This window comes from Marmota marmota, unplaced genomic scaffold (genome assembly GCF_001458135.2).
Source record: "Marmota marmota marmota unplaced genomic scaffold, marMar, whole genome shotgun sequence".
Classification (NCBI taxonomy): domain Eukaryota; kingdom Metazoa; phylum Chordata; class Mammalia; order Rodentia; family Sciuridae; genus Marmota; species Marmota marmota.
Window position 1 is genome coordinate 47,025,698 of NW_026000037.1, and position 26,484 is coordinate 47,052,181.

General features: G+C 34.0%; 1 protein-coding gene across 21 annotated transcripts in view; it reads right to left on the reverse strand.

Moving 5' to 3' along the window:
• Window positions 1–26,484, reverse strand: part of Baz2b (bromodomain adjacent to zinc finger domain 2B) — a 362,220-nt gene that overhangs the window by 80,000 nt on the left and 255,736 nt on the right. For 20 of the 21 annotated variants that reach the window (XM_048812354.1, XM_048812353.1, XM_048812351.1 and 17 more), the window contains 6 exons: window positions 19,984–20,187; window positions 17,458–17,853; window positions 4,152–4,761; window positions 2,165–2,458; window positions 958–1,018; window positions 69–177 (listed from right to left, as the gene is read on the reverse strand). In XM_048812354.1, the coding sequence (XP_048668311.1) occupies window positions 69–177; window positions 958–1,018; window positions 2,165–2,458; window positions 4,152–4,761; window positions 17,458–17,853; window positions 19,984–20,187 (1,674 nt within the window). The remainder of the gene's footprint in view (window positions 1–68; window positions 178–957; window positions 1,019–2,164; window positions 2,459–4,151; window positions 4,762–17,457; window positions 17,854–19,983; window positions 20,188–26,484) is intronic. The other variant, XM_048812356.1, reaches the window with a different exon arrangement.

Below are 26,484 nucleotides of genomic sequence, written 5' to 3' on the forward strand. Positions count from 1 at the left end.
GCACTTTTTCTTTGCATGAGCATGCTTAATATGCACCAAATATACGTTATTTGGTGAAAAATATGTACCTTTATTACTTCAGGGTACTGCCTAAGTTTCTTTCCACATGGAGCATAATATGCTACTTCTCCTTGAAGGCGCCCTCCAAAGTTTCTTATTCTTGTCTCTCTCTGCCAGCTACATATAACAGAAAGGAGGGTTATGACATACTTTACTTTTAACATAGCTTTCAAAAACTAAAAAAAAAAAAAAAAAAGATATAAAGTATACATCTTCTTCAAATCATGAAAAATATAAAGAAAACAAAAATAAATCTCTAACCATAAAACTCAAATAATTTACTACTGAAACTATGTAGATTCAATTAAAAAATTAATCAAAGATTCAATTTACAAACATTAAACTCTATTACATTTTTTAGAAATCATAACTGGAATTAGTTTGAGCACTTAGACATTTTAGTTACATGTGTGAGAATATACAGAGTATATATTTACAACTGAAAAGCTTAAAGTGAGAAGAGTAAAGTAAATCTAGCTTTCTGTCATTTTGAGATCAAGTATATCCAATCTGAAACTTGTCATTTCTAATTAAACCATTTTGGCCAAACTCTGCTGGAGTCCCTCATTTTAAATATAGAAGCTTTCACTGTCCTTTAATTCTATCTTCACAAAATCTAACAATCTTAACTATATTCCTGTTCTCTACCTTATGACTTGTTCTTGGTTCTTTCTAAGACCGCATGATCCCACCCCTAACTCTACCATACTTTGGCACAGTATAGGTTTAATTTTAGTTTTCTGATATATTGATTTGTTTGCCCTTTGCTCTGGCTCTTCTACTATAATACTATGCAGTATGTTAACTTTTTTTGGTAATAGTAGAGAATGAAAACACATACATCAAACATGCATAAATATATGGAGGAAAACAAAAAGAAAAACCTTATTTGCATACCCATATTCCAAAGGAATACGCAGTTCGCGTTCATCTGTAACTCTTCTTCTTTTGGAATTGCCTTTAAGAAAATTCAACTAGTTAATATAAAAGACTAATTTATATTGATGACAACTTTATGACAGTTTAGAAAATTTTCTTTAAAAACATTTTTAATGACTTGGAATACTAGTGTATTTCTGAAATTTATACATGATTTTTTAATGGTTTTCAACAAAACACATTATATAAGGCAGAAAATTTTTTTATCTAAACGACAGAATCACTAGTCTTATTCTCTGAAGAAAATATAGTCCAAGGTAAAAAAAACATAGCTTTCTTCCCATCTGTTATTAAGGGAATGGCTGAAGAAGTAGGTGGGATATAACAGAGGCTTCAGAAAACCTATTTATAGTTGTTTTCTTTGAAAATATGACTTTTCTGATGCTAAAAATTTTAACTAACTGGGTCATACATTTTAAGACAATTTTATGTCCATATACACCCATGACCAAAAACACAACTAGGCATTTTAATTAACCTATGTCACCAAACAAATAGAATTATTATTATATGTAATTTTTTTCAAAGACAAAGATGAAGATTCACAAATATAAATAAATTAATCTTAAATTAGTGGGATATCATAATGGTTTGTGGTAAATGAAAGTAAAACCAGAAATTGCGAAGAAGAGAGTGAAATGAGTTAAAAGAAAACAAAATATTTTACTCAGTAAATCTATATTTTCTTAGTTATTGAATTAGAATAGACAGTGGTTTGGGAATGTTAAATGTGGAGACTTTTAATAAAGACCTCTGAAATTTATAAAAAGTAAAAAAAATAAAGTACAAAAAAACAAAAGGATGTTAATGGAATAAGAATGTTACTAATAGAAGTGACACTGGCTACATGTTGGCAGAAACAGAATTGTCCAGGTGATATTTTTTATAAAGTATAAAAAATCCAATTATCATTTGATCACAAAAACAGAAAAGGATTCAATCAAGAACTGTCATTAATCAGATTCTTAAATTGAAAATATGGAAAAATTTAACATAGATCAGGTAATATCCTTTGAAAATACATGCTGACTTTCTTAGCCAACCTAAATAAAGTCTAGCCATAACATTTGATTCCAATGAGATCATCTCCAGACCACAGTGTAAATATAAATTCTTGCTATGGTTTGACTTCTACTTTACAATAATAAAAATAAACTGTAGGTACCAGAGTGTGGACTTGAAGTAAGTGTGGAAGAAGATGTGCCAAGAAAAGCAGGTGACTGGGATTCAGAACATAAGGCAGCAGGAGGAGAGCCTGGGGCTTTTCCTATGTGGAGGTTACGAGGTGTTGAGTGAGCTGTGAGACTGATGGAAGGGCTTTTGACAGAGGAAGTTGTTTTATTCAGTTTCAGTGAAGTTTTCTCTCCTTCAGTATCGCTATCTGATTCATCTTGGTCTTTATCATCATCATCTTCTTCTTCTGATCCTTCTGAATCTGATTCTGAATTACTATCTGATTCTGGGAAGTGAAAGAAGCACTTGGATATTATAACTAGATAATGACCAATAATTTGTACTTTGTATCCAAACAGAATAGTTCAGAGGAACCAGTATCTGTGATTGAGAATCCAAATAATCGATTTTCCCAAAGAATAAATGTAAAAATTATTATCTTATAAGCTATTAGAGAACAATGTATGGTAGGCATATAAAGCCTCAAGATTCTTCTAAAATTATCAGTTCTATTCAAGACTTGAAATAATTCTTCTTACATGACACTATTCACATGATGAGTTCTGTTTAATGGCTTAATTCTTAATGGCCATGATGGCTTCAAAATCACTTTTAAATAAAATGGGAAACTAAGGAGAAAGAGGAAATATAATTGACTTTCCAAAGTAAGAGATTCCAATGGCTTAAGAAGCATACCAAGTCTATGTAAGGAAGATAAGTCTAGAACCACTATTATCCTTAATTTGGGATTTGGAGTAAAAGAAAACAGTTTTCTAGGAGAGATTCTTGGTTGCTTTTGCCTTTTTGGCAGTATATGATAGTTGTTGTTCTATAATTTAAGTCTTCCTAGTTATGCAATCCTATGTATAATGCTTCTATTCTTCCAGATATATAAAATCTATTATTGGATTAACTTTGATAAATATAGTACGTATACTTGGACTGTACCATAAAGATTTTGAGAACAACAGGACTGAGGAATTTTTTTTTAATTTTTTTATTCGTAGTCAGACACAATACCTTTGTTTTATTTATTTATTTCTATGTGGTGCTGAGGATCGAACCCAGGGCCCTGCGCGTGCTGGACTAGTGCTCTACCGCTAAGCCACAACCCCAGCCCTAGGACTGGGGAATTCTATGTGGTGTAATACTATCTGCCTAAATTGAGGTTCATTATAAAAGTTAATTTCTAAAAGTGATGAATATTGATATTCACTACCTATCGTGCATTATTATATCCATGTATTATAAGGAAGGATTATTCTTACTCTGAGAAGTAGTTTGTTTTTAACTTATACTTTAAATTGTATAATGGACTATATTTTTCTATTCTTATTGGCTGCTACAGAATTTATAGTTAAATAACTGAATTACCAGTAACAAATCCACAGATTATGTAATATGCATTTCACTGAATTTAAAATTTTACTTTTTATTTTATATTTTTATAAACTAATCTCCATCCCCTCAAAAAAAACAAACTAGAAAATGAATCAAAATTAAACTAAGGAGTCACTCCATAATCCCTTATGTTATTTAATGAATTCTATGCTATTGATGGACATTCATAGAGATTTTGATTTTTTTTTTTACTTTCTGAATGATTGTAACTAAAATTACACCTTTGTTCAAAATATGTAGTGACATATTTTAACAAGTAGCAGAAGAGATGGAAAAAAAGAGTGAAGTCCTGAGTGAAATGAAAATTAAGCAAGCTGATGAAATTGTTTAATTCATGCATCATTTATAGTCACTTTAAAATTATTAATTGTTAATGTCAGATGAACAAGATGAGAATTTAAATTAAAATTTCCAATATGAATTACACTTGTATTTTACCAGCTCATTATAGAAATGCACAGAGCTATATGAAACAAAAATGAATGAGAATGATATCAAGTCGTTGAATTAAGATCTTTAAAATGTTTTAGTTCACATAGAACTAGAGAACTACTTTAAAATTTAAAACGGAAAATAACCTGATTGACTGTCATCAGAGTCATCATCTTCCTCATCTTCCTCATCTTCTTCCTCATCATCTTCCTCTTCATCCTCATTTGAATCTTCAGAATCTTTACTACTAGGAATGTCTGAATCTGTTCCTCTGAATTGTTCCACCAAAGATTTTGCAGGATGAGAGAGATGCTGTGGTTTTAATGTGTTTACATTATTGCTAACTGTTTTTTCCTTCCCTTGATTATGCAATATAGAAGAGGCAGAGGGAATTACAGGTGTCAGATTGCCTGGGGTTCTTCTCCCACTTGTACTCAAATTTACAGGTGAGGAAAAAGGGGTGCTGCTACTTGCAGTAGCAATATTTTCATTCATCTTACTCTGTATTTTAGTTTTGGTAGTAAGTGCTAGAGGAGCTTCTTGAATGACACTTTGAATAACTCCATTTGGTTGGTGATTACCTAAAAGTGCATTTGTCAAGAATGGATTAGGGTGGTTGTTTTCTAATGTTTGTTTTGGATATGCTGGTGAGCTAGAGGTTGCTTTTGGATTTGACAAAGCTGCAATAACCTTCTTCAGGCTCTTAGATGACTCTTGTTTCTTTAACTGTGATGGGAATGTCTGTTTATGTTGTTCCTGTTGAAATATAAGTTAAAAAATAAATTAAGATATACTATAAAAATAAAGACTGCTTTTGTTTTCAAGATCTGAAAACAACTGCTCATATGCAAATTTAAATAATTATATATATATATATATATATATATATATATATATATATATATATGCTGTAAAAGGAGTGGCAGTGATAACTAGGTTGGCTGCTGAACTCTGATTAGACCTAATATATTTATTAAAACTTAGTTTTCCCCCTTGAAATATATATGCTGCTGACACCTCCTCTTTTCCTATCGCTCTCATTCTTACAATAATCCAAACCTGAAACCCTAAAATTATCTTTTCTTTTTTTCCAAGTTGGCCATATTACTATGGCTTTGGATTCTTTCATTAAAATTTGCTCAAATTTAAGCCATGCCATTATTTCTTCTCAACCAACTCTCAATATATGCCACATACCAATGCCAATTTCAACTTAGATTTTCTTATTTTATTAGTTTCATGGAGAACTCTCAAATTTATAAACTCTACATTTCAGTTTAATATTTAAATTGCTTCATAATTAGGCACTAACATACCTTTCCAGTTGAATTGGACTATAAGCCAAGGCTTATGCCTATCATATTACTGCTCACACACTTGTATAACTATTTGGTCTGTGTAAAATATTCTCCTTTTCTAAATTTCAGATGGATGAAATACTGTTCATATCTAACCCAAGAAGCTTTCCATGTTTGTGTCAACCTCCACCCGCCCCCCATCCCCTGCCAAAGCACACTTTGCCTCTGTTCTTTGGGCTTCTTTATTTCCTTATATCATATGTCATAGTACTTTTAGTATATATAGTATATGCCTGTATATGCCTTAAAAAGTCTAAAGAGATAAGTTTACATTTTTGATAAATTCCTTAGGGTAGAAACACTGTCATTTACGGTCTTTCAAAACATTACTTAGCCTCACCCATAGTATGTATTCACAAAACAATTTCAGATTTCTGAATATATGATTTCTTTTTTTTTTTTTTAAGAATTATTTTTTAATATTTATTTTTTAGTTTTCGGCGGACACAACATCTCTGTTTGTATGTGGAGCTGAGGATCGAACCTGGGCCGCACGCATGCGAGGCGAACACGCTACCGCTTGAGCCACATCCCCAGCCCAATATATATGATTTCTTGAGCAAAAAAAAAATCTTTTTTTTTTTTTTGGTACTGGGGATTGAACTCAGGGGCACTCAACCACTGAGCCACATCCCCAGCCCTTTTTTCTATTTTATTTAGATACAGGGTCCAACTGAGTTGTTTAGGGCCTAGCTAAGTTGCTAAGGCTGGCTTTGAACTTGAATCCTCCTGCCTCAGACTCCTGAGGTGCTGGGATTACAGGCATGCACCACTGCACTTGGCAAGAAAACATCTTTGAAGCAAAGATGTAAGATACTGGGGGCTTGTGGTATAGCTCGATGGTAGAGTACTTGCATAGCATGCATGCACAGGCACCAGATTCAATCCCCAATACTACACAAAAAAAAAGATATTCAGGTGGTGGAAATGGTGGTTCAGTGTCCTGTGGGATTTGCTTTAGAGTGTCTTAAGCACATTAGTATTAGAAAAAGTAAATAGCTTAGAAAAATAACTATTTTCTGAGGAAAATTAACCCATAAAACATATACCTATAAATAAGAAAAAAATTAGCTATTAGAATCTCCTTGAAAACAATAGTCATGTAAATTACATTAATATAATTAAAATAATGTATAAAAATAAACTAAATTAAAATTACTAAAATATTTAACAGAAATGAAATTGAATTTTTTTAACCTCTGGTAAAATTTTACATTGAAAATGACTGCTTTGAAGGAAAGATGGTGCAATGAGATGGACATTATTACCCTAGGTACATGTATGACTGCACATATGGTATGATGCTACATTGTGTATAACCAGAGAAATGAAAAGCTGTGTTGCAATTGTGTAAAATGAATCAAAATGCATTCTGCTGTCATATATACCTAATTAGAATAAATAATTAATTAAAAAGAAAAAGAAAAAGAAAATGATTGCTTTGAAATTAAAATCAGCAGTGTTGCCAGCATCACACTGGACCCCCCCTTGCATTCAAATCAGCAGATTTGTGATAGAATTTCACAAATGAAAATACAAATGAAATGTCACATAAAATGATTTATTAAATATTTTAAAGCAGCAGTACTAATAGTAAAGCAATTTCTGTATAAATTTCGTCACCTTATTTAATATTCTTACTTTATCAGTTTAGAAAATTAAGTTAACTCTTTAAGGCTGCCATTTTCATACCAAAGGCATTATTTCTCAAAGAGAACGTATGTAATTAGTATTACTCAATTAATAGAATATGGAAAATTACACTAAATACTTGAATTTACCTTTTAAAAATATTTATTTTTTTTAATTGTAGTTGGACACAATGCCTTTATTTTATTTTTTTTAATTTTTATGTGGTGCTGAAGATTGAACCCAGGGCCTCACGTGTGCTAGGCGAGCACTCTACTGCTGAGCCACAACCCAGCTCAATGATTACCTTTTAGAAGGAATGTTATAGCAAAATTCTTAAAAAATACTTTTATATATATATACAATTTAAATTTTGGGCAGAAAAGTTAGTATATTTTAATCTCTTAGAACATAATTATCATGCAATCATTTTGTAGTTTAAAAGGTTGTAAATTCTCTTTCTAAGAACATAGGACAAAAAAAAGTCATGAAAACAAGTGTTTCCTTTACATTTTAATTTTCTGCAACTGTTCTGTGCTAAATTTTTAAAGAATTTCTTCCCATTTATTTATACCTATAGATTTTCTGTAACCAAAGATTATTGCACTTATCCCAGGATAGTTATCAGTTACTGTTTTACAATATACATGATGTTCTTTGCAAGATTAGCGTGGTATGTAAAAAGAAGGAAGAGAGAGAATTGAGACCTGTATAGCAATTATTCTCTATGCTTTACAAGATCCATTTGGATGACAGTAGTACAGGAAGAGATAGGTATGAAGGTTTGTTCTACCTTTAAGCTCTTGCTTTTCCAGCCCCCACCTAAGTTAAAACTTGATTGAAATAAGACCTAACAAATTCCACTCTTGGGGCTGGGGATGTGGCTCAAGTGATAGCGTGCTCGCCTAGCATGCGTGAGGCACTGGGTTCGATTCTCAGCTCCACATAAAAACTAAGTGAAGATATTGTGTACACCTAGAACTAAAAAATACATATTAAAAAAATTCCATTCTTGGTCTATGAATATATATACATATGCATGGTGCATATGTATTTATCTGAATCACATCTACAATGTAAAGGTGTGTAAAGGAGCCAATGATAAAATAACACATGAGAAAATTATCAACTACTGAGGAAGACAAACATGTACACAGTGGGTAACATGAAACAAATAAATTTTCATAAGAAATAAAGAAACTCTATGCTAGACTGCTATAGAGAGAAAGATAAACTTATAAAAGAAGCACTTATAAAATATCCTCTATCTCAATACAAGGCACTAATAAAGAGTAGAAAACATCATTTATAATTAAATCTAATGTGAATGTCCATTCACAAAATATTTTTCATTAAACACCATTATAATTTGAAATCTGTATTATACTCTCTAAATGATTTCTAGATAGAAAGAACATCAAGTTTTTTCATCAAAATTCACGGTTTAAATTCTTTCTGCCTTTAACTTGTTACTATGTTAACAAGTGATTTAACCTCTGAGCCTTCATTTCTTTACCTTACATGGTTTGGTAAAGATAAATTAAGGTCATATGTGCAACCACAAGACTGGGATCCAAATTGGAATAAAATGTACTCATGTTTGTATAAATAAGTCAAATTATATTCTATTGTCATATATAACTACAAAGAACAAAAATAAAATCTTTTTAAAAGATCATATATACAAAAACCTAGCTTTCCTACATTTATTAAGCAAGTATTTAATGACTTTCTACTAAGTAGTACATTTTATAAATATAAAATTCTTATTTGTAGAAACACTTTAGAAAACATTTGAAAAACTTAAGGAATCTATTGCAATACAAATAAATCATGATGTAGTTCCATAAATATGTTTACCTTTTTTCCTCAAATAGGACTGGGTATTGAACCAAGGACTTCACACAAACTAAGGCAAGCACTCTACCACTGAGCCACCTCCTAGCCATTTTGATTTTATTTTGAGATAGGGTCTCAATAAGTTGCCTGGCTGGCCTCAAAGGATCCTCCTGCCTCAGCCTCCCAAGTCATTGGGATTACAAGCCTGCATTACCGTGTTAGGTTTAAATTCAAATTTCATAAATTAGGCTACTACATTAATAAAAGGTTAAAACACAAGCAATGTAATTTTGCTTTTTTTAACTGGTAGAAAGTCAATAATGTGATCTTGATAATAATGCCTTTTATTTAAGCAGTGCATTATAAATTATATTCTGATACCATTGTTACAAAGTGAGACCAGCCTGTGGAGCCAAAGCAACTATGGTAGTGGGTTTCAGCTGCCTGTTCTTGCAATCTCACAGGAAAACTTTCAAAAGAGTTGCACTCACTAGTAGGTAGGAATTTATTAGACAGATAGAGAATAGATATTCAGAACAGACTGAATGGGTCATTTTAGAGAGGTAAATGAGGGTCTTACAGGTTTTTTACAGACCATACTTTCCAAGAACCCTCCCCCAGCTGAAACTGGAAGAAGCAGATGCTGAATCTACCAAGTCTCACTCCTTTGATATGGTAAGGTCCCCAGGGCTAGAAGGAGTTAAAACCTGTGAAAATTCCTGGAAGTGAAAACTTGTTTGCAACTGGTGAAATTTTACCTTTTACTCCTAATGCATACCATAGCCCCCACCTCCACTCCCCAAAAGTTTTCTTCTTCCCAGAGCTTCTGGAAATGGAACCTTTGAAAGAATGAAGTTGTTTCCATCTTCACTTAAATCAGGCTTTTCATAAAACCCACTTTTCTACCAATTTGACTTTTAATGTCTCTGGAGCAGAGAGCATTATGGCTTAGCTTTTGTCCTCCTGTGGTCACAATGAGAATTGCCCAGTGACAGTTTTTGTTCTTGCCTGCTTTGATAAAGTTCTCTATTATCCTCAGTCCTGTAACCTATACACTCTCTTTGATGAATGTCTGATTTCCTCTGTAAGTTATCACCCTTTACTATCCTTCACCTACCCACCTGTTCATGTCCAGTTAACTTCCCTAGCATCATTAATCATTCCATGTAGATCTGTGGTTCTCAAAACTGATTATATGTTTCAATCATCTGAGAAGTTCTTTTAAAATCCAGTAACGTGTAGTTCTAGAGATTCTGAAACATATTTTTCTTAAAGTTTCTCAGATGTTTCTAATGTGACCTAGAGTTGACATGATAATGGGGACCTGCCATCAGTCAAAAGTCAAGAGGTGGGATGAATTCCCCTTCATTCAGGTGTTGGGAATGTTGGTCCTGACTTGCTTCAGTTTCTTTTCTGTGGGAGAAATTTGGTGCATGGGACAAAAGAAAGCTTGAGACAAGCTACTAGGCAGCTACTAGGGCTACTTCCCAGTGGAGAATGAAGGTCTCATGACCAAAGTCTGAACCTAACAGCCCTCAGGGGTACCAAATATCAACCACTGTCTGTCTGTTTCTGATTGACTTGACCCAGTGGTGGAGGACACCCTCACTCAATAAATCTTGGATCCTAATATGAAATCTCAGTCTGATCTGAGGTCTTTGGGAAAGAGGTGACCCATTAATCCCCAGAGCGTGAGTCAAACAATCTCTCCTTCTTCAGAAATGCTTCTACTCCAGTTCTGTCCACACTGTCCACAGGGACCCATTATGAGAGGTTCTCAAGATAGAGTTCCCCTATCTTTTAAGATTATTCTACCTTCTCTAGACTTTCATAAGACACATTTTCTTCTGTGTTACCCTCATCTGGTATGAAAAAAACCAGAAAATCTGTCTCAATTAAAGTAAAACTGCCCCTCATTTGTCCTATTTCAGAAATTGAAATTATTTTCTTTAGTGGAGATATCACCAGAGCACTAAAAGACTTGCCTTCCACTTCAAATTGAGGGGCATAATATGAAATCATGGTCCCGAAAGTATGAGGACACCAAAGGATAAAGGCAACACTTAGGAAACTTTAAGGGTACACCCAGCTGCCAAATATCTTCTCTTAAATTAAAATAGTTATCAGAAGTTAGTTAGTATCTTCCATTCAGAGTGAGGCTTCAGCCAGAGTCAGGAAGCAAAGGCAGAGACTGCTGACCCCTAGAGGCTGTGAGATTGGGGAGATGTCCGCTAGCCAAAGAGACAGTTTTCTCTGCACAGATGCCCATGTTCTTTTTATTCTCTTGCTCTTTCTTTCCTTCCTCCCTCCCTCCCTTCCTTCCTCCCTTTCTTTTTTTTGTTCAAAGGGAAGTCTTGTCCTCAGAAGTAGGGGATGACCTAATCAAATCTGAGATAAAGGAGATACCTAATGATTTTCTGCATCTAAATCAGACTGGATTACCACCTGGGGAAATAAAAAATGATCATAATGTCCTATGCATGAAAAAACAGCTTCCCTTACTTCTTATCTTCTCTCAGATCTCTATCTCTGCAGGCTCTGTAAGCCTTGCAGAGATGGCAAGGTTTATAAAGCTTGCAGAAAACTAGTTGAGACCAAAGGTGGGGGGGGGGGGAGGTCACTTTTAAATCCAAGCCACTTGTGGGACCTAAATGGCTGGCTATATTATCTCCTCCTAGCAGTCTACCATGATGCTTTCAAAACAAGTTCCTCCCTAAACACTATAACATAGGCAAGGAAGATGGAATGATCTCATATATACAAATCTTCTTTACCTTAAGAATATTTAACTAAGGATTCTAGGGCTTATTCATTCTTCCAACATTCAGTATTAGAGTCAGTACTGACTCTAATCTGACCCAAAAGTGAACTCTGATCTGATAAAGATATTCTGTATGCTCCTTTACTAATTATGGCCATGTCATTTCTTTTTTAGAACTCCTGATTTTTAAAATTTTACACACACACACACACACACACACACACACACACACACACATTTGTAATGGGGATTGAACTCAGGGGCACTTGAACTCAGGGGCACCTGACCTCTGAACCCCATCCCCAGCCCTATTTTGTATTTTATTTAGAGACAGACTCTCACTGAGTTGCTTAGTGGCTCCCTAAATTGCTGAGGCTGGCTTTGAATTTGTAATCCTCTTGCCTCTACCTCCCAAGCTCCTGGGATTACAGGCATGCACCACTGCTCCCAGCATTAAAATTCTATATTTTTGAGCTCATGGTTTTATGGTAAATTCACATTTGACCCTATGTGCCTAAATTAAAATATTTTTCTAATCAGTCTTACTTTATCTAATGATAGAGGTTTTAAACTCTGTCTTTGTTAAGAGGCCAATTTTTCAAGGGTTAGCCCTCAAATACATTAAAGAATCTCCTTTTACAAAATCCTAAAAAAATACATAGACATGGTGATGTTGGGAATAAATCTGATAACCATTGAGGAAAAAGTGGCCACCTGAACCTTTGATCTCAGTGTCCACCATGGCTGTTAGACTTTACATCTAGCATTTCCATATAGCATAGACCTCTATATTTAAGTCATAATGTGAAAGTCTGATAAGCTTTAATTTCTAACAGTTGAAATCTAATCGAGGATTTAATAAACATCTGTAGTGTGCTTCCTATCTACCTACAAACAGCTACAAGAAACATGTTTCCTGTCTGTTTTATGTATGTGTGCACACCAGTGTATTGTGTTGTTAGGTCTACATATGTGCTTTTGTCCATATGTGATGTACATGATATCAGAACCGGCATATAAATAAATGAGTACTCATAAATTAAAATTTAAAAGAGAAATGGATCCAAATAATTTTAGTTCATATTACTTAAAAAGTTCAATTTAAATTAGGTAAACAGATTAAAGATATCTTTAAAATTACTAACATAAGTTTTTCTAGGTTGTCAGACAATTAATAGTTTCTATAAAATGTCTAGAATGTAATATTAATTGTTTCTAGGATTTTCCTTCAACAAGGAAGAGACAGCTAGTACTGTTAACTATACTTGTCTGATATCTTGGATTTTATAGTTAAAAATGAGTAAATTAGATTTAACTTCAACATCAATGGGATTAATTATAAATGTGTTTGTTAGAGGAGATACCTAATTAATTTACAAAGTCAATGTGGTAAAACATCAACTGCTAAATATGAAATCAAATAGGCTTGACTTCCTAAATTCCATAAGGTAATATGTTTAAATATTAAATGTATTACTTATAAATTGGTAATGAAACAAAGAGTTTAAGATTGCTTTGTTTCTGGTTCTTCATTAAAGCAAGATTACTAAGAGTTAAAGTTCTAACAGGTATAATATCCCCAAAAGTTTCCATTGGTTTTCAATTAAAATACTGCAAATAGCATAAAGTATTTCATCTTGTTAATCGGAGTAATTGGACAAATTCAGAAATTTCATAATGATTGTTTCAGAATATAAATTTAAAAAGGTATCAACAGTTAGAAAAGAGATATAAGAAGGCTCTAGGTATGGAAATATGTTTTAGTATGAAATTGGAAGGAAAAAAGAAATGTTTCTGGATGAGAAAGTGGTAATGTAAAAAATTTTACAATGTCTTAGTAATTTACAGAAGGTATGTGGAGGGTAAATTTCAAAAAGTTGTGTGTAACTCAACTGATCATATATAAGGAGCATAATCAGTTAAAGTTATTTCAGGTTTTTCCCTAAGGTCAAATATTAATATACTGATATAAACCAATGTTTAATACTCTATGAGTTGAAGTAACAAACATTTCTTAAAACATTGATCTGCTCTTATCTATCAAAACTATTTCTGGTGTCAAGTTTATTCTTAACAGAAACTAGTCTTAAAGGAATTAGGGTTTGTACAACTCTGGTTAAACAACAGCTGTTATTTTAGAGTATTACACTACATTAAAGATTCTGAACTTTTCTTTGAAAGTTAAACTTGGTTAATATAAGAACATCAGTGTAAGCATGGGACTATTACTGGCTTTTTGCCCTACATGCCAGGTATATAAGTCTTTAAAGTATAAGAACATTCTACCAAGCTGGTATACTTCAAAATAAAGTTTAAAGTAAAATAAAATTAAGTTTCTTGGTTCATAGCTATTGTACAAATTAAATATATTTTACTCTTGTTAATTTCATTTTGTATTTTCTTGTAAACCTTAACTGTTATCTTTTAGTGCCTCACTGTTCTAATATAATAGTCTAAGTTAATTTGAGATAATAGGCCATCACCGATAGGACACACAGGTTGATTTAAGGTTAACTTCCAGTACTAATACTGACCCCAAATAAATAGAAGGGGTGAATAACTAAAAAGTTATAGACATCACAGTTAAAACCCAGTATTATTCCTTTAAGACAGATGAAACTGGCCTGCTGGATGTTTAAGACCAAAGCTTAGACCCTAAAGTTAAAGAAATAAAAGGGTCCAAAAAGATAAAATAGTCAATATTTGGCTCTTGCCTTTCTGAGCCAGTTTGAAACCAGGAAACAAGGGGACTTCTCTAAGGGTTTTGTGACACTGAGCCCCATGACCTCCTAATCAGGGAGATAAATGAGATTCTGGAGAAAAGAAAACTGACCAGTGTGCATGCTGCAAAAAGGAGGGTTCATTGGAGAAGGAGACCTCCCTGACGCTTCCAAGAGAAGCCAAATGGTCAAGGAGACCCTCACCCATCCTGGCAGATAGCTAAAAAAGAACTAAGAGGCTGCTCTCAAGTTCCCAAGAGTGATACCCTGAGGGAACTCAGCTGACTCTTAACAACAGATAGGAACAAGATCAATTTGACTAGCTTAAACACCCAGCAAAACAGTTATAACCAAAGTACAGCAATACCTAGACATTTGAAAGAAAAGACAATAGTTCTTTTAACAGAACTTAAAACATAACACTTATGTCAGCCCTACAGCCCTGCCTGCTAAGTTCAGAGGCATTTTTCTTTGTGAGGCTCATATTTCCCCTCCCTAACAAAAATTGGACTGGCCTCTGTATCTTGGTCTTCCTTACTGTTCAAATTGATGTTTTTAGCTAACAACCAATTTGCCTATTCTGATAACGGTACAAACCACTCATAAGAGAGCCCTTTCAGTTTATTCCCTTACTCACAGGGCTTGAGGTACCTGCCAGGATTGGCACAGGAGCAGTAGAATTAGGAATCTCTATTCGCTACTATAAAAAATTGTCAGTACAGATTATTGAAGATATCTAACAGGTTGCCAACTTCGTACTGGGTTTACAAAATAAATTGGATTCCCTGGCTTCTGTCATTCTGCAAAATTGTTGGGGCCTGTATCTCCTTACTGCAGGATGAGGTGGCCTCTGCCTCTTCCTTGGGGATGAATGTTGCTTCTGTGTTAATAAGTCAGGAATAGTAAAGGATAAGATAAGAAAGCTAAAGAAACAAGCCCCTAACCTAGCAAACATCTCCTCCTCCCCTGGATAGTAGGACGGACTCCTGGCCTGGATTTGGCCCATTATGACCCCATTCTTCTGATTATCTTATTTCTTTTCCTTCTTCCATGTTTCATTAACCATATCCAGAGGTTTCTAACAGAATATGTCTCCAGCATCTCCAGGACCGCCATCCAAAAACATGTGAAAGCTATGTTCTTCCTTCAGACTCTAGAAGATATTCTGATGATGCCCCTTTCTCAGCAGTAAGTAGCCAGATATGATGATGTTGCCCTAACTAACTAAACCCCTTTTAGAGTCTGGAATGAAGGAAATGGAAACTTACAAAACCCTCAGGGAAACAGGGAACTCAGGAATCTGACCTGTTACAATATCCTTTATCTGCCAAAATCCTCCTGATCACCAAAAATAACTGCCCAAATTAACTGACCAACTCCTCCCATGACCTGGCCCTGCTAAAACCTATAAAATTCAGACCCTTGTTGCAGCCTGTTACCATTTTCCCTCTTGAAAATGTGCCTCTCTACTGCTTAATAAAACATCACTAATCCATTGAGGTCTGTCTCCATTTATTTTTCTTTTTATATTCTCTCTCATTTGCTTTCACTGATATTATTAGTAGTAACACAGAAAGTAAAGGGCTACAACCCAAACTCTGACAGGCACCAAGAAAGCTTAGGATGGAACTGCACTCTACATAGGCCTGACTACTACAGACTAACAAAACCTGCCTTTTGTCTCACTTTACTGCCTTTTCTGCTTTAAAAGTTCTGCTTAACTTAGAGATTCCAAGTATGTGTACTTTTGAAATATTACTTTTCTTCTATCTTCCTTCAAAGCTGGTTTCGAATAATACGTATTTTCCTACCTATTTGAATCCACATATTTCTGGAGTAGCAAGCATTACAGACTAGCCTTTTCCTTTTCAGGCCTATATTGGAGATGTCCAGTTATAGTAGCATACATGAATGTTATTATCCAATGAGTAAATGCATGTTCAGCACTTAAAATACTAGATGGCAAATAATAAGCGTTTTACAAGTGTTATCTAATTATTAGGATGCTTAATATTAATATTTGTAACCAAGAGACAGGATATTGTGTTCAAACAATATTTTTCTATTCTGGGCTGATTCTAGAATATAAAGCAGTCATCATTTAATTATTAGAATTCTATGGGACAGAAGAATGTATTAACATAAAATCAATAGCAAGGAAAAAATAAAGATAAAAATGAAGACTGAAGACTGACTCGGGTATTTATGTAAGGATAAGTTACGTATCACATAATTCATTAAGAAAAAATATTTTTTGAGACAGGTTTTCTCTTTTTGCCCAGATTGACCTTGGCCTTGAACTCTAGGGCTTAAGTAATGCTCTACCCCAGCTTCCTGAATATGTCTACATCATCAGTCTTAGGAAACGATTCTTTATAAAGAAATTTTACAATTGAAAATTATGAATTCTATATTTACAGAGATAAATTACTCAAGAGTTCATGTCCTTCAAAAATAACATTGATATTTTAAAAAGGACATTAATCTTAAACAAAAGTAACTAAAGCTCATCACATTCAAACATATTTATCCTTGTTCTGGGGTTGTAGCTCAATAGTAGAGTGTTTGCCTTCCAAACATGAGGCACTAGGTTTGATCCTCAATGCCACATAAAAATAAATCAATAAAAAAAACTATTGTGTCCATCTACAACTAAAAAAAAAAAAATTTAAATACTATATTTATCCTCTTACTGCTAAAACATAATGGAGTGTGGGACAGTGGAATGACATGATTATGTGCCCAAAAAATATCTTAAATACATGTATATGTGAATATAAAACCAGAGGGGGGAAAATTTGTAGTGCTGGGGATCGAACCCAGGGCCTCATCATATTGCATACGCAAATACTCACCACTAAACTATATTCCCACCTTAAAATCAGAATATTTAATTTTCTGATGTATGCATTTTATTCCTAGAGTCTCAGAAAGTACAAAAATAGAGAATTTAATTTAAATTTGCATATGAAAAATTTTAATATTTATATACAATTTGTATATTGTATATAATAAAAGCTCTTTTCTGGTGCTGGCACTTGAACCCAGGGCTTTGCATATGCTAAGCATACTCGACCATTGAGCTCTACTCCCAGTGCATTCTCTGTATTTTTCTAATAATCTTGTCAAAATCATTTTAACTCACCCGTTTAGATCGCAATTCACTGGTCAAAGAACTAGATTCTTCAGAGGTATTTTTATTCCCTGCTTTAAGAACATCAGGAGAAGGAACTATAAGTTTCATGTAAGTTTCCTTTTTGGCTTGATTTACCAAAGATAAAGGTTTCACATTGGACACCAATCCCGTAGACTGTATTACACTGGTGTGTTTGTTCACAGATTCCTCCTTTGCCTGAGAGCTTTGGAAAATAAATGGAAGCTGCTGTGACAAAACCTGAGGCTGCTTCTGCTGGGATTGGAATGATGAGTGAGTCTGGGATTCAGACACAAGAGGTAATGGCTGGTGTATTCTTTTTTCCTGGGCTTTTTCAGTTGCTTTCTGTCCATCTGCTTTTGGGTCTGAAATACCATGTAATAGCACCTGGAAATAAAATTAAAAAGACAACTTATTAACATCTATTAAGAGTATCAACGAACTCTGGATAGGGCAAAGGGGTGGGAGGTTAAGGGAGGAGCATAGGGGTAGAAAAGATGGTGGAATCAGATGGACATCATTACCCTAAGTACATGTATGAAGACATGAATGGTGTGACTATACCTTGTGTACAATCAGAGATATGAAAAATTGTGTTCTATATGTGTAATGTGAAATGTAATGCATTTTGCATATTAACAAATTGAAATAAAAAATAAATAAATACATATTTTTAAAAAGTATCAAGCAATAAAACTTGGAGAAATTTATTTTATTTAAAACTTACTTTAAAAATTGTTCCTAGTAACTTATGATAGATATCAGACAGAAACCACTATAGCGACAAAGGGCAAATGCACTCCTGGGCCTTAACTCATGTCCTGACAGCCATTAAAAGACATATCTCACCACTGTGTTACATCCACAAGACTGGGGTTCTAATTAGAATAAGATACGTTCCATCCTTGTATAATTACATCAAAATGGACTCTATTGTCATGTATAACTAAAAAGAACCAATTTAAAAAAAAAAAGATACTATAAGGGGTTTTTTCCACTTATAGCTTGCTTAGGTTTCAAAAGCTTGGTGTGTGCCTTATCCGTTCCCCTTAAAAAACCTTATCAACTTCACAGACTATGTGAATCATTAAAGCCAGGATGTTCCTGCCATAAGTCTCCCAGGAGAAACAACATAAAGAATAAAAGCTGTTGAAAAGCCACCAAAACAGCAAATTTCCAGGTCCCTTAACTTATTATTTGCTAGGATCTGTGTACTCTTTCATGTTTCATCTATGTGTTCTCTTTTTAAACAAAATTTTTGGGTAGGGGATGTACCAGGGATTGAACCCAGGGGCACTTAACCACTGAGCCACATCCCCAGCCCTTTTTATGTTTTATTTTGACACAGGGTCTCCATAAGTTGCTTAGGACCCTGCTGTGTTGCTGAGGCTGACTCTGAACTCACAATCCTCCTACCTCAGCCTCCTGAACAGGCATGTACTACTGTGTTCAGCTATGTATTCTCTTAATAGCTACAGCAACTCATCTTTATTACAAGGTAGAGATATTTATATAGCATGAGGTGTTAATATGAAAAAATAATGTTGGCTCCAGGATCCTGTTGACCACACTTTCTTCAGAGTTAAAGTGCCCTCACAGGAAAAGAAAAACATACCTTTGTAATGTACCTAAAGCCAATTCCTAAACCTCACCACCACCCTCCCCAACTTATAAACAGCCCTTTAGCCTGAATAAACCTTAACTTTCTCCCTTCATTCAAGGAGCCATCCTGACACTGCCATGTGTCACTGCCTGTCAGTGCCATGTCTCCCTGCTTCAGAAGCTCTAATAAAAACCTTGCTGTTACCTGAACTGTTTTTCATTTCTGTAGTCAACAAGTTAACTACGTTTGGCATCAGATATACAGTATAAACCTCATTAAAAATAAACTAAGGGCCAGGTGCAGTGGCGCATACTTGTAATCCCAGTGGCTCAGGAGGCTGAGACAGGAGGATCCCGAGTTCAAAGCCAGCCTCAGCAATGGCGAGGCACTAAGCAACTCAGTGACACCCTGTCTCTAAATAAAATACAAATTAGGGCTGGGATGTGGCTCAGTGGTCAAGTGCCCCTGAGTTCAATTCCCAGTTCCAATAAATAAATAAATAAATAGTAGTAGTAGTAGTAGTAGTAGTAGTAGTAGTAGTAATAGTAATAGTAGTAATAGTAATAATAAATAAATAAACCAAGGGCTAGGGTTGTGGCTCAGTAGTAGAGCACTTGCCTAGAATGTGCAAGGTCCTGGGCTCAATCCTTAGCACCACATAAAAATAAATAAATAAAGCATTTTATTTTATTCTATTTTATTTTACTAAAAAATAAAAATAAAAATAAAGTTTCTTTAAAAATAGTCTCTGTCCCCTATTCTTTTATGTGTAAAAGCAGGAAAAACAAGTGATTACTTTAAAACTATACACTTTGAAAGAAAAAGAAGAGTAAAAACGAAACCTATCGACTTTGAGAGTCAAGATACATTGAGTTATTTCCAAAATATTAATATGTCCATGAAACAAATCATACCTGGTTGTTACTTTTATGTTGTGCTTCACTTTCTGAATCAGAATCATCATCTTCACTTTCTTCAATACTTTGATCTTCTTCCTCTTCATCTTCTTCTAGATCATCTGAGTCACTGCTACTAATGCCTTCACTTGAGGTGTCAGATGATGTGCCTGAATCACTATCGCTGTTGCTAGAACTTTCTATAGTTTTCTTCCTTGGTTTCTGGATAAAAACAAGGTAATTGGCAAAACTATTTTTGACAAAATTCAAGTTTCAGTAAAAGATATGTTCTTTAATTTTCAATTGATATTTTCAATATGAAAATGTCTTTTAGGAAAAAGGAAAAAGTCACATATTATACGGGTAATTGTTTAGCTGATAACTATCTGACAGGAACTCATTAATAGAAAGTATAAGCTCAGTCACATATAGAATATTGAAAGTTATCAATATAGCATATACACAGATCTACTCATTTGATTGCTATGCTTCAAAATGATGACATTAAAAAGAGCAGTAAACAAATTCATTACTCCAATTATAATATATTTGAAGTTATATATTTAGCTTTATTTTTCTTCCTATAACATACAAAATACCTTTTTTTTTTTTTTTGGTTATGGGGATTGAACCCATGGGTGCTAAACTACTGAGCTACATTCCCAGTGCCCCCCGCCTTCTTTTTAATATTTTATTTTTTAGTTGTAGTTGGACACAATACCTTTACTTTATTTATTTATTTTTATGTGGTGCTAAGGATTGAACCCAGGGCCTTGAACATGCTAGGTGAGCATTATTATCCAAAGTACATGTATAAAGACACGAATTGGTGTGAATATACTTTATATACAACCAGAGATATGAAAAATTGTGCCTTAAATGTGTAATAAGAATTCTAATGCATTCCACTGTCATATATAAATTTTTTATTGATTTAAAATTTATTTTTTAGTTGTAATTGGACACAATACCTTTATTTCATTTATTTATTTTTATGTGGTGCTGAGGATCCAACCCAGGGCCTTGAACGTGCTAGGCGAGAGCTCTACTGCTGAGCCACAACCCCAGCCCTCCCAGTCCTTTGAGAGAAAGGGCCTCACTAAGTTCCTGAGGCTAGCTTTGAACTTGCGATTCTCCTGCCTTAGCCTCTGGATTCACTGGGATTACAAGCATGCACCACTACATCTGGTGCAAAACACTTTTTAGGTACCTACATATAAATGTCTGTAAGACAGAGTCCTGGCCTTTGAGAAACTTTCATTCTAGTTGTAGGGGATGAGGGATAAACAGATGTTTAATATAAAAGAAAAGAATTCCATATAGTAATAACTGCTATAGAGTAGATAAAATAGGTTGTAAAGACTTATGGGGCTGCTTTTGTTAGCATCAAAGAATTTGTTTATATTCCATATCAGAAAAGAATAATATGGCAAATGAAGAGATTAATTTCTGGAATATTTAAGATTATGGATGTTCAAGGGGTGGCATATAGTCCTAATCCCAGTGATTTGGGAATCTGGGGCAGGAGGACCACAAGTTCAGGGCCAGCCTCAGCAATTCAATTCAGTGAGACCTTAAATAAAAGATAGAAAGGGCTATGGATGTAGCTCAGTACTAGACTACTGCTGGTATCAGTCCCCAAGACACAAACACACATACACAAAGACTATTGTAAAAAAATAATTCAAAGCTGGTAGAAAGGTATATCAGGTCACATAAAAGGAAAGTTTTGTCTTTAAAGAACTGACAATAGTAGTGAATAAAAGGAGAAAAAATCATGAGTGAATGACAACTAACTTAGGTTTATAACAACAGAAAGGTAAAACTACTAATAGGAAGACTAAAAAGGATAAATGTTGAAATGATACAAGATTAAAAGTACAATCTATAGTTACTTAAGAGCATTTCAATGGCATTTGCTGAAAGATAAAGAAATAAAATACCAGGATGGGGTTGTGGCTCAGTGGTAGAATGCTTGCCTGGGAATGTGTGAGGCAATGGGTTCAATTCTCAGCACTACATATAAATTAATTAATTAATTAATTAACAAAGTTCCATCAACAACTAATAAAAATATTTTTTTAAAAGAAGGGAAATACAGAAAAGCAGCAATATATTATAAGTTTTGGTCTTCACAGAAACAGCCCTTCATGAGTACTGGGGTTGGTAATGAAGACAGTAATACAAATCTACAAAAGAAGCCAAGGTTTCAGATTATAAACTTCTACTCTCCTTTGTGCCTTCTGAAGATTGGGTTAAATGAAATAGAATGAAGATGAACAAGGAGATTTACTCTTACATTTTGCTTGCAATCACTCTGTAAACTGCTCCAAACTCATGATCTTAACGTCTGTGGAGAAGTCTACAGACATACCCTTCAATATGCACAGTAATGACCACTATCATTACTTGAGGGGTTTCTCCCTCAGAATAAAGCAGAGAAGGATGAGAAACTGAAATGGGATAATATGGGAATAATCATAAAGAAGGTAGAAATCACTACTGTCATGTGTATGCAAAAAAAAAAAACCACACAAATTAAAAATTTGTTCAAAAAAATAAAAAAATAAAGTATTCTACACAAGAAAAAAAACAAGGTAGAAATTTAAGGGAAATAATAACAATTAATATTAAGACTACTACTTCTTATTTGGCAAAGAAACAGCTCCTATGTTGCAACCAAAATCTGTTGTGGGTTTTCTCTTTTTCTTTCTTTTTTGTGGTACTGGGAATGAAACCCAGAGATACTCTACCACTAAGCGACATCCCCAGTTGTTTATATTTTTTCTATTTTGAGACAGAGTCTTGCTAAGTTGCTGAGGCTGGCCTTAACTTTTCAATTCTCCAGCCTCAGCTTCCCAAGTCACCAGGATTATAATTGTGTACCACCACACTGGGCCTGATGTGGGTTTCTAAGCACATATAGTGAGTCTATGGAAATCCTAAGAAATCTAAACTGAAGTTATCACTTTTGGTTTGGTAGTGGGTAGGAAAGGAAAGAAATGAAGAAGCTGCAGTGATTTAGCAAAGAAAAACCAACCATTTTAAAGTCCAAATAATCTGTGTAAAATTTTATATTTAAAGATAACAAGAAGTCTGGCATGGTGGCACATGCCTGTCATTTCAGTGATTCTGTAGGCTGAGGCAGGAGGATGGCAAGTTCAAGGCGAGTCTCAGCAACTTAGTGAAACCCTCAGTAAAGCAAGACGCTGTCTCAAAGTAAAAAATGAAAAGAACTGGGAATGTGGCTCCATTGGAAGTTCCCCTGGGTTTAATTCCCTAATTCCCAGTACCAAAAAAGAAAAGAAAAAAAGGCATGAGAAATGGGACTACATTTCCCAAGTATGAGTACAGAGGTGTTGGTTCCCCAGTTTTAGGGTATGCAGAATCTCTTGCAAAATGTGATGACATTAGCAGATTCCTGGGTCCCACTTCTAAACAAGGCACAAGGATCACAAGTATTGAATATGATTCTGATGCAGTTGGTCTCTCCAAAGCATACTTTGATGGTATGCAAAGAGTCATACCCTCCAAAAAATGGTGAAGTGAGGAGACAAGCACGCATATTAGATAAAAAAGGAACAAATGGGATGGATATCACCAATATAATTTTCTGAGTCTGTATGAGTGAGTGTGTATGTATGTTTGTTGTATTCACACATAATTAGGTAGTATCTCTCTTTTCTCTCACTTAAAACATTTTTTTAAAAAATCTTCTTAGGTTCATTAAAAAATGATCAAAGAAGAGATTATTAATTTCCTTTCATGGGATATGGAACAGCTTCTCAAAACCTTCTCCTTGAACTTTCATTTCACTGTATACTTTTTTCTTTCAAAAACAAGATAAACACATTCAAGGCTACTATGTACCAGGCATAGTTGCCAAAGTCTCTGCAGATACAAGGTGTGAGCATAAACTCTGTCTATTGAGATAGGAAGAAAGGAATCAACAAATAACATAAATGTTTGGAGTGATAAATTCCATGAATAAAACAGTAGAAATAGATAGACAATGTGTGCTAGGAGGTGGGGGTAGGGTAATGAATTCAATGTATTCATCAGGTAGAACTTTAATGAGCTAAGCCCTAAGGGAAAGCAAGCACATAAGAGAAATCATACAGACATACGAGAAGATTATTTTCAAGATAGAAGAAAGAGCAAAAGAAAAAGCCATGAGCTGGAAACATGTTTGGCATGGTCAAAAATGGAAATTCAGGTAGATTGGTTAAAGCATAGTGAACCACTGAAAGAGTGCTAAGAGGTAATGAAGAATGAGCTACAAGATCATATAGCTCTTATAGATCATGGCAAAGCATTTATCCTAAATGGGATAGACACTACTAAAGTGATAACATGATTTCTCCCCTTTTCTTATTGTAATAAAGAAAACATAACAAAAAAACTTTGCAATCTTAACTATTTTAAACTTTAAGTTCAGTAGTATTAAATAAAAAACATTTTTAATGTTGTGTAGTCATCAGCACCATCCATCTTTAGAACACTTCATCTTATAAAACCGAAATTGATACTAACTAAATACTACCACTCCATCTCTCCCAGTCTCTGGCAATCACCATTCCACTTCTGTCTCTATGATTTAACTATTCTAAGTACATCATATAAATATAATAATACATTTTTAACTACTGTAAATAATGAACATAGATGTACAGATATCACTTTGAGACCCTACTTTCAATTATTTGGGGTATATAGCCCCAATTGGGACTGACAGATAATATGGTAATCCAATTTTAAGGTGTTTGTTTTTTTGAGAACTATTTTATCATTTTCCACAGTAGCTATGCCATTTTATATTCACTGCTATATGATATTATAAAGCCATAAAAAAATCACTTATATTTTTAAAAGACTGTTTTGGCTACATGGGACAATAATTGGTATGGAGTAAGAGTAGAACTTCTTCAATCTTGGATTGTTTTATTTATTTCTAAACAGGCTATCTATCTATATCTATATATATCTATATCTATATATATATATCTATATATATATATATATATATATATATATATATGTTTGCATAATTTAATCTGAATTTAATTACTTAATTTAAAACATTTACATTATTCTAAAAACATATGCAGACTACATTAGGGAACTGGACTTAATCGGTGACTTTCAGTAACAACCTCTGAGATAAATACTCCATCCCCCAGATAGGGCATCAAATTTAGCTGAAGAACATTTTTTTTTTTAAACTATACATCAATTGAAGTAATGAAGCAAATTGTATCAAGTTTTTAATACTGAAAAATACTAGGTAGGTTTTTTCTTTTGTTCCAATGTCCTTCATCTCCATTTTATCTAAACAACAAATTTATGCCACACCTTATATTATCCAAAAGTGTTTAAGATTATGTAAAATCTTAAGTTCTAGTATGCCTCCCTTTAACAGCCAATCTTTCCATAATATTACTTTTACTTAGCTGTATATGGACACCATTATGGTATCCCAGAATCTCTCTCTCTATATTATTAAAGAGAGGCCTATTAAGTTTTAATATGTGCTCTTGGGAATAGTATTTAGTTTTCTTGGGAAGAGCATTTAGTTTAATAGAACTAATGCAGCTTAGGAACATTAATATATGTTCCTCATTGGAACTAGGAAAGGGACTTTTATATTCATTGCCTTCTAAGTCTTGGCAATGCCTTGAACTTGTGGAGGCCTGGGACATTTTAGACTTCATACTTATTAGATTTTCATACTACTTTCTAAAAGGTAGATTACTTCAAAGTTTAAAAGCATGGACACTTAACTTTCAGAAATGCATATAAAACTATGACCAATGATATATTGTCTGAGAGTTTCTTCAAAATAGCATGGGGGATCAAGAATTAAGTGGCATTTCAGTCAACGTCTGACATGAAGAGACGGTGGCAGCAGCTCAGAGTTAGACCCTTGCTGCTAACCCTAATGAGAATACATTTGAAAACAAACCAAAAAGAAGAACTAAGAGTAGTTTTGAAGAGCAAAAGGTAGAGAGTAAGATCCTGAAATGTGTCCTTAGGAGGAAACAACCAAGAGTCTTTATCAGGTTTGCTCAAGTGAAAGTGGTGTGGTTTAAGGTGGAAAGAAAATGTTTGTTTTGGAGCACAAGTATAGCACTTTGAGCTTTTGTGAAGGGGTACTATTATGTTTTTGAGAGTTCCCAGATGACTTTCCTCTAAGCCCTCATGTGGGTATGCTATATTTAGGAAAATAACTATTTTCTGGTAAAGGGAACTGCAAGATCTAGAGGAAGTATCTCAATGAAATATGCTCAGCAAAAGAAAAAAAAATCTTTGGGGTTTTTGTTGTTGTTTGGGGACTTTTGTTTTGTTTTTGCATGGTACTGGAGATTAGATCTAGGACCTCATGAATGCTAGTAAACCATTCATGCTATCATAGAACTACATGCCCATTCATAAAATAGTTTCTTAGGATTAAAAATTAGAGCCTAGGAGTCATGTTATTCAGATTTAAAGTTCAGAACAATGCCATCTGCAATCAATGGC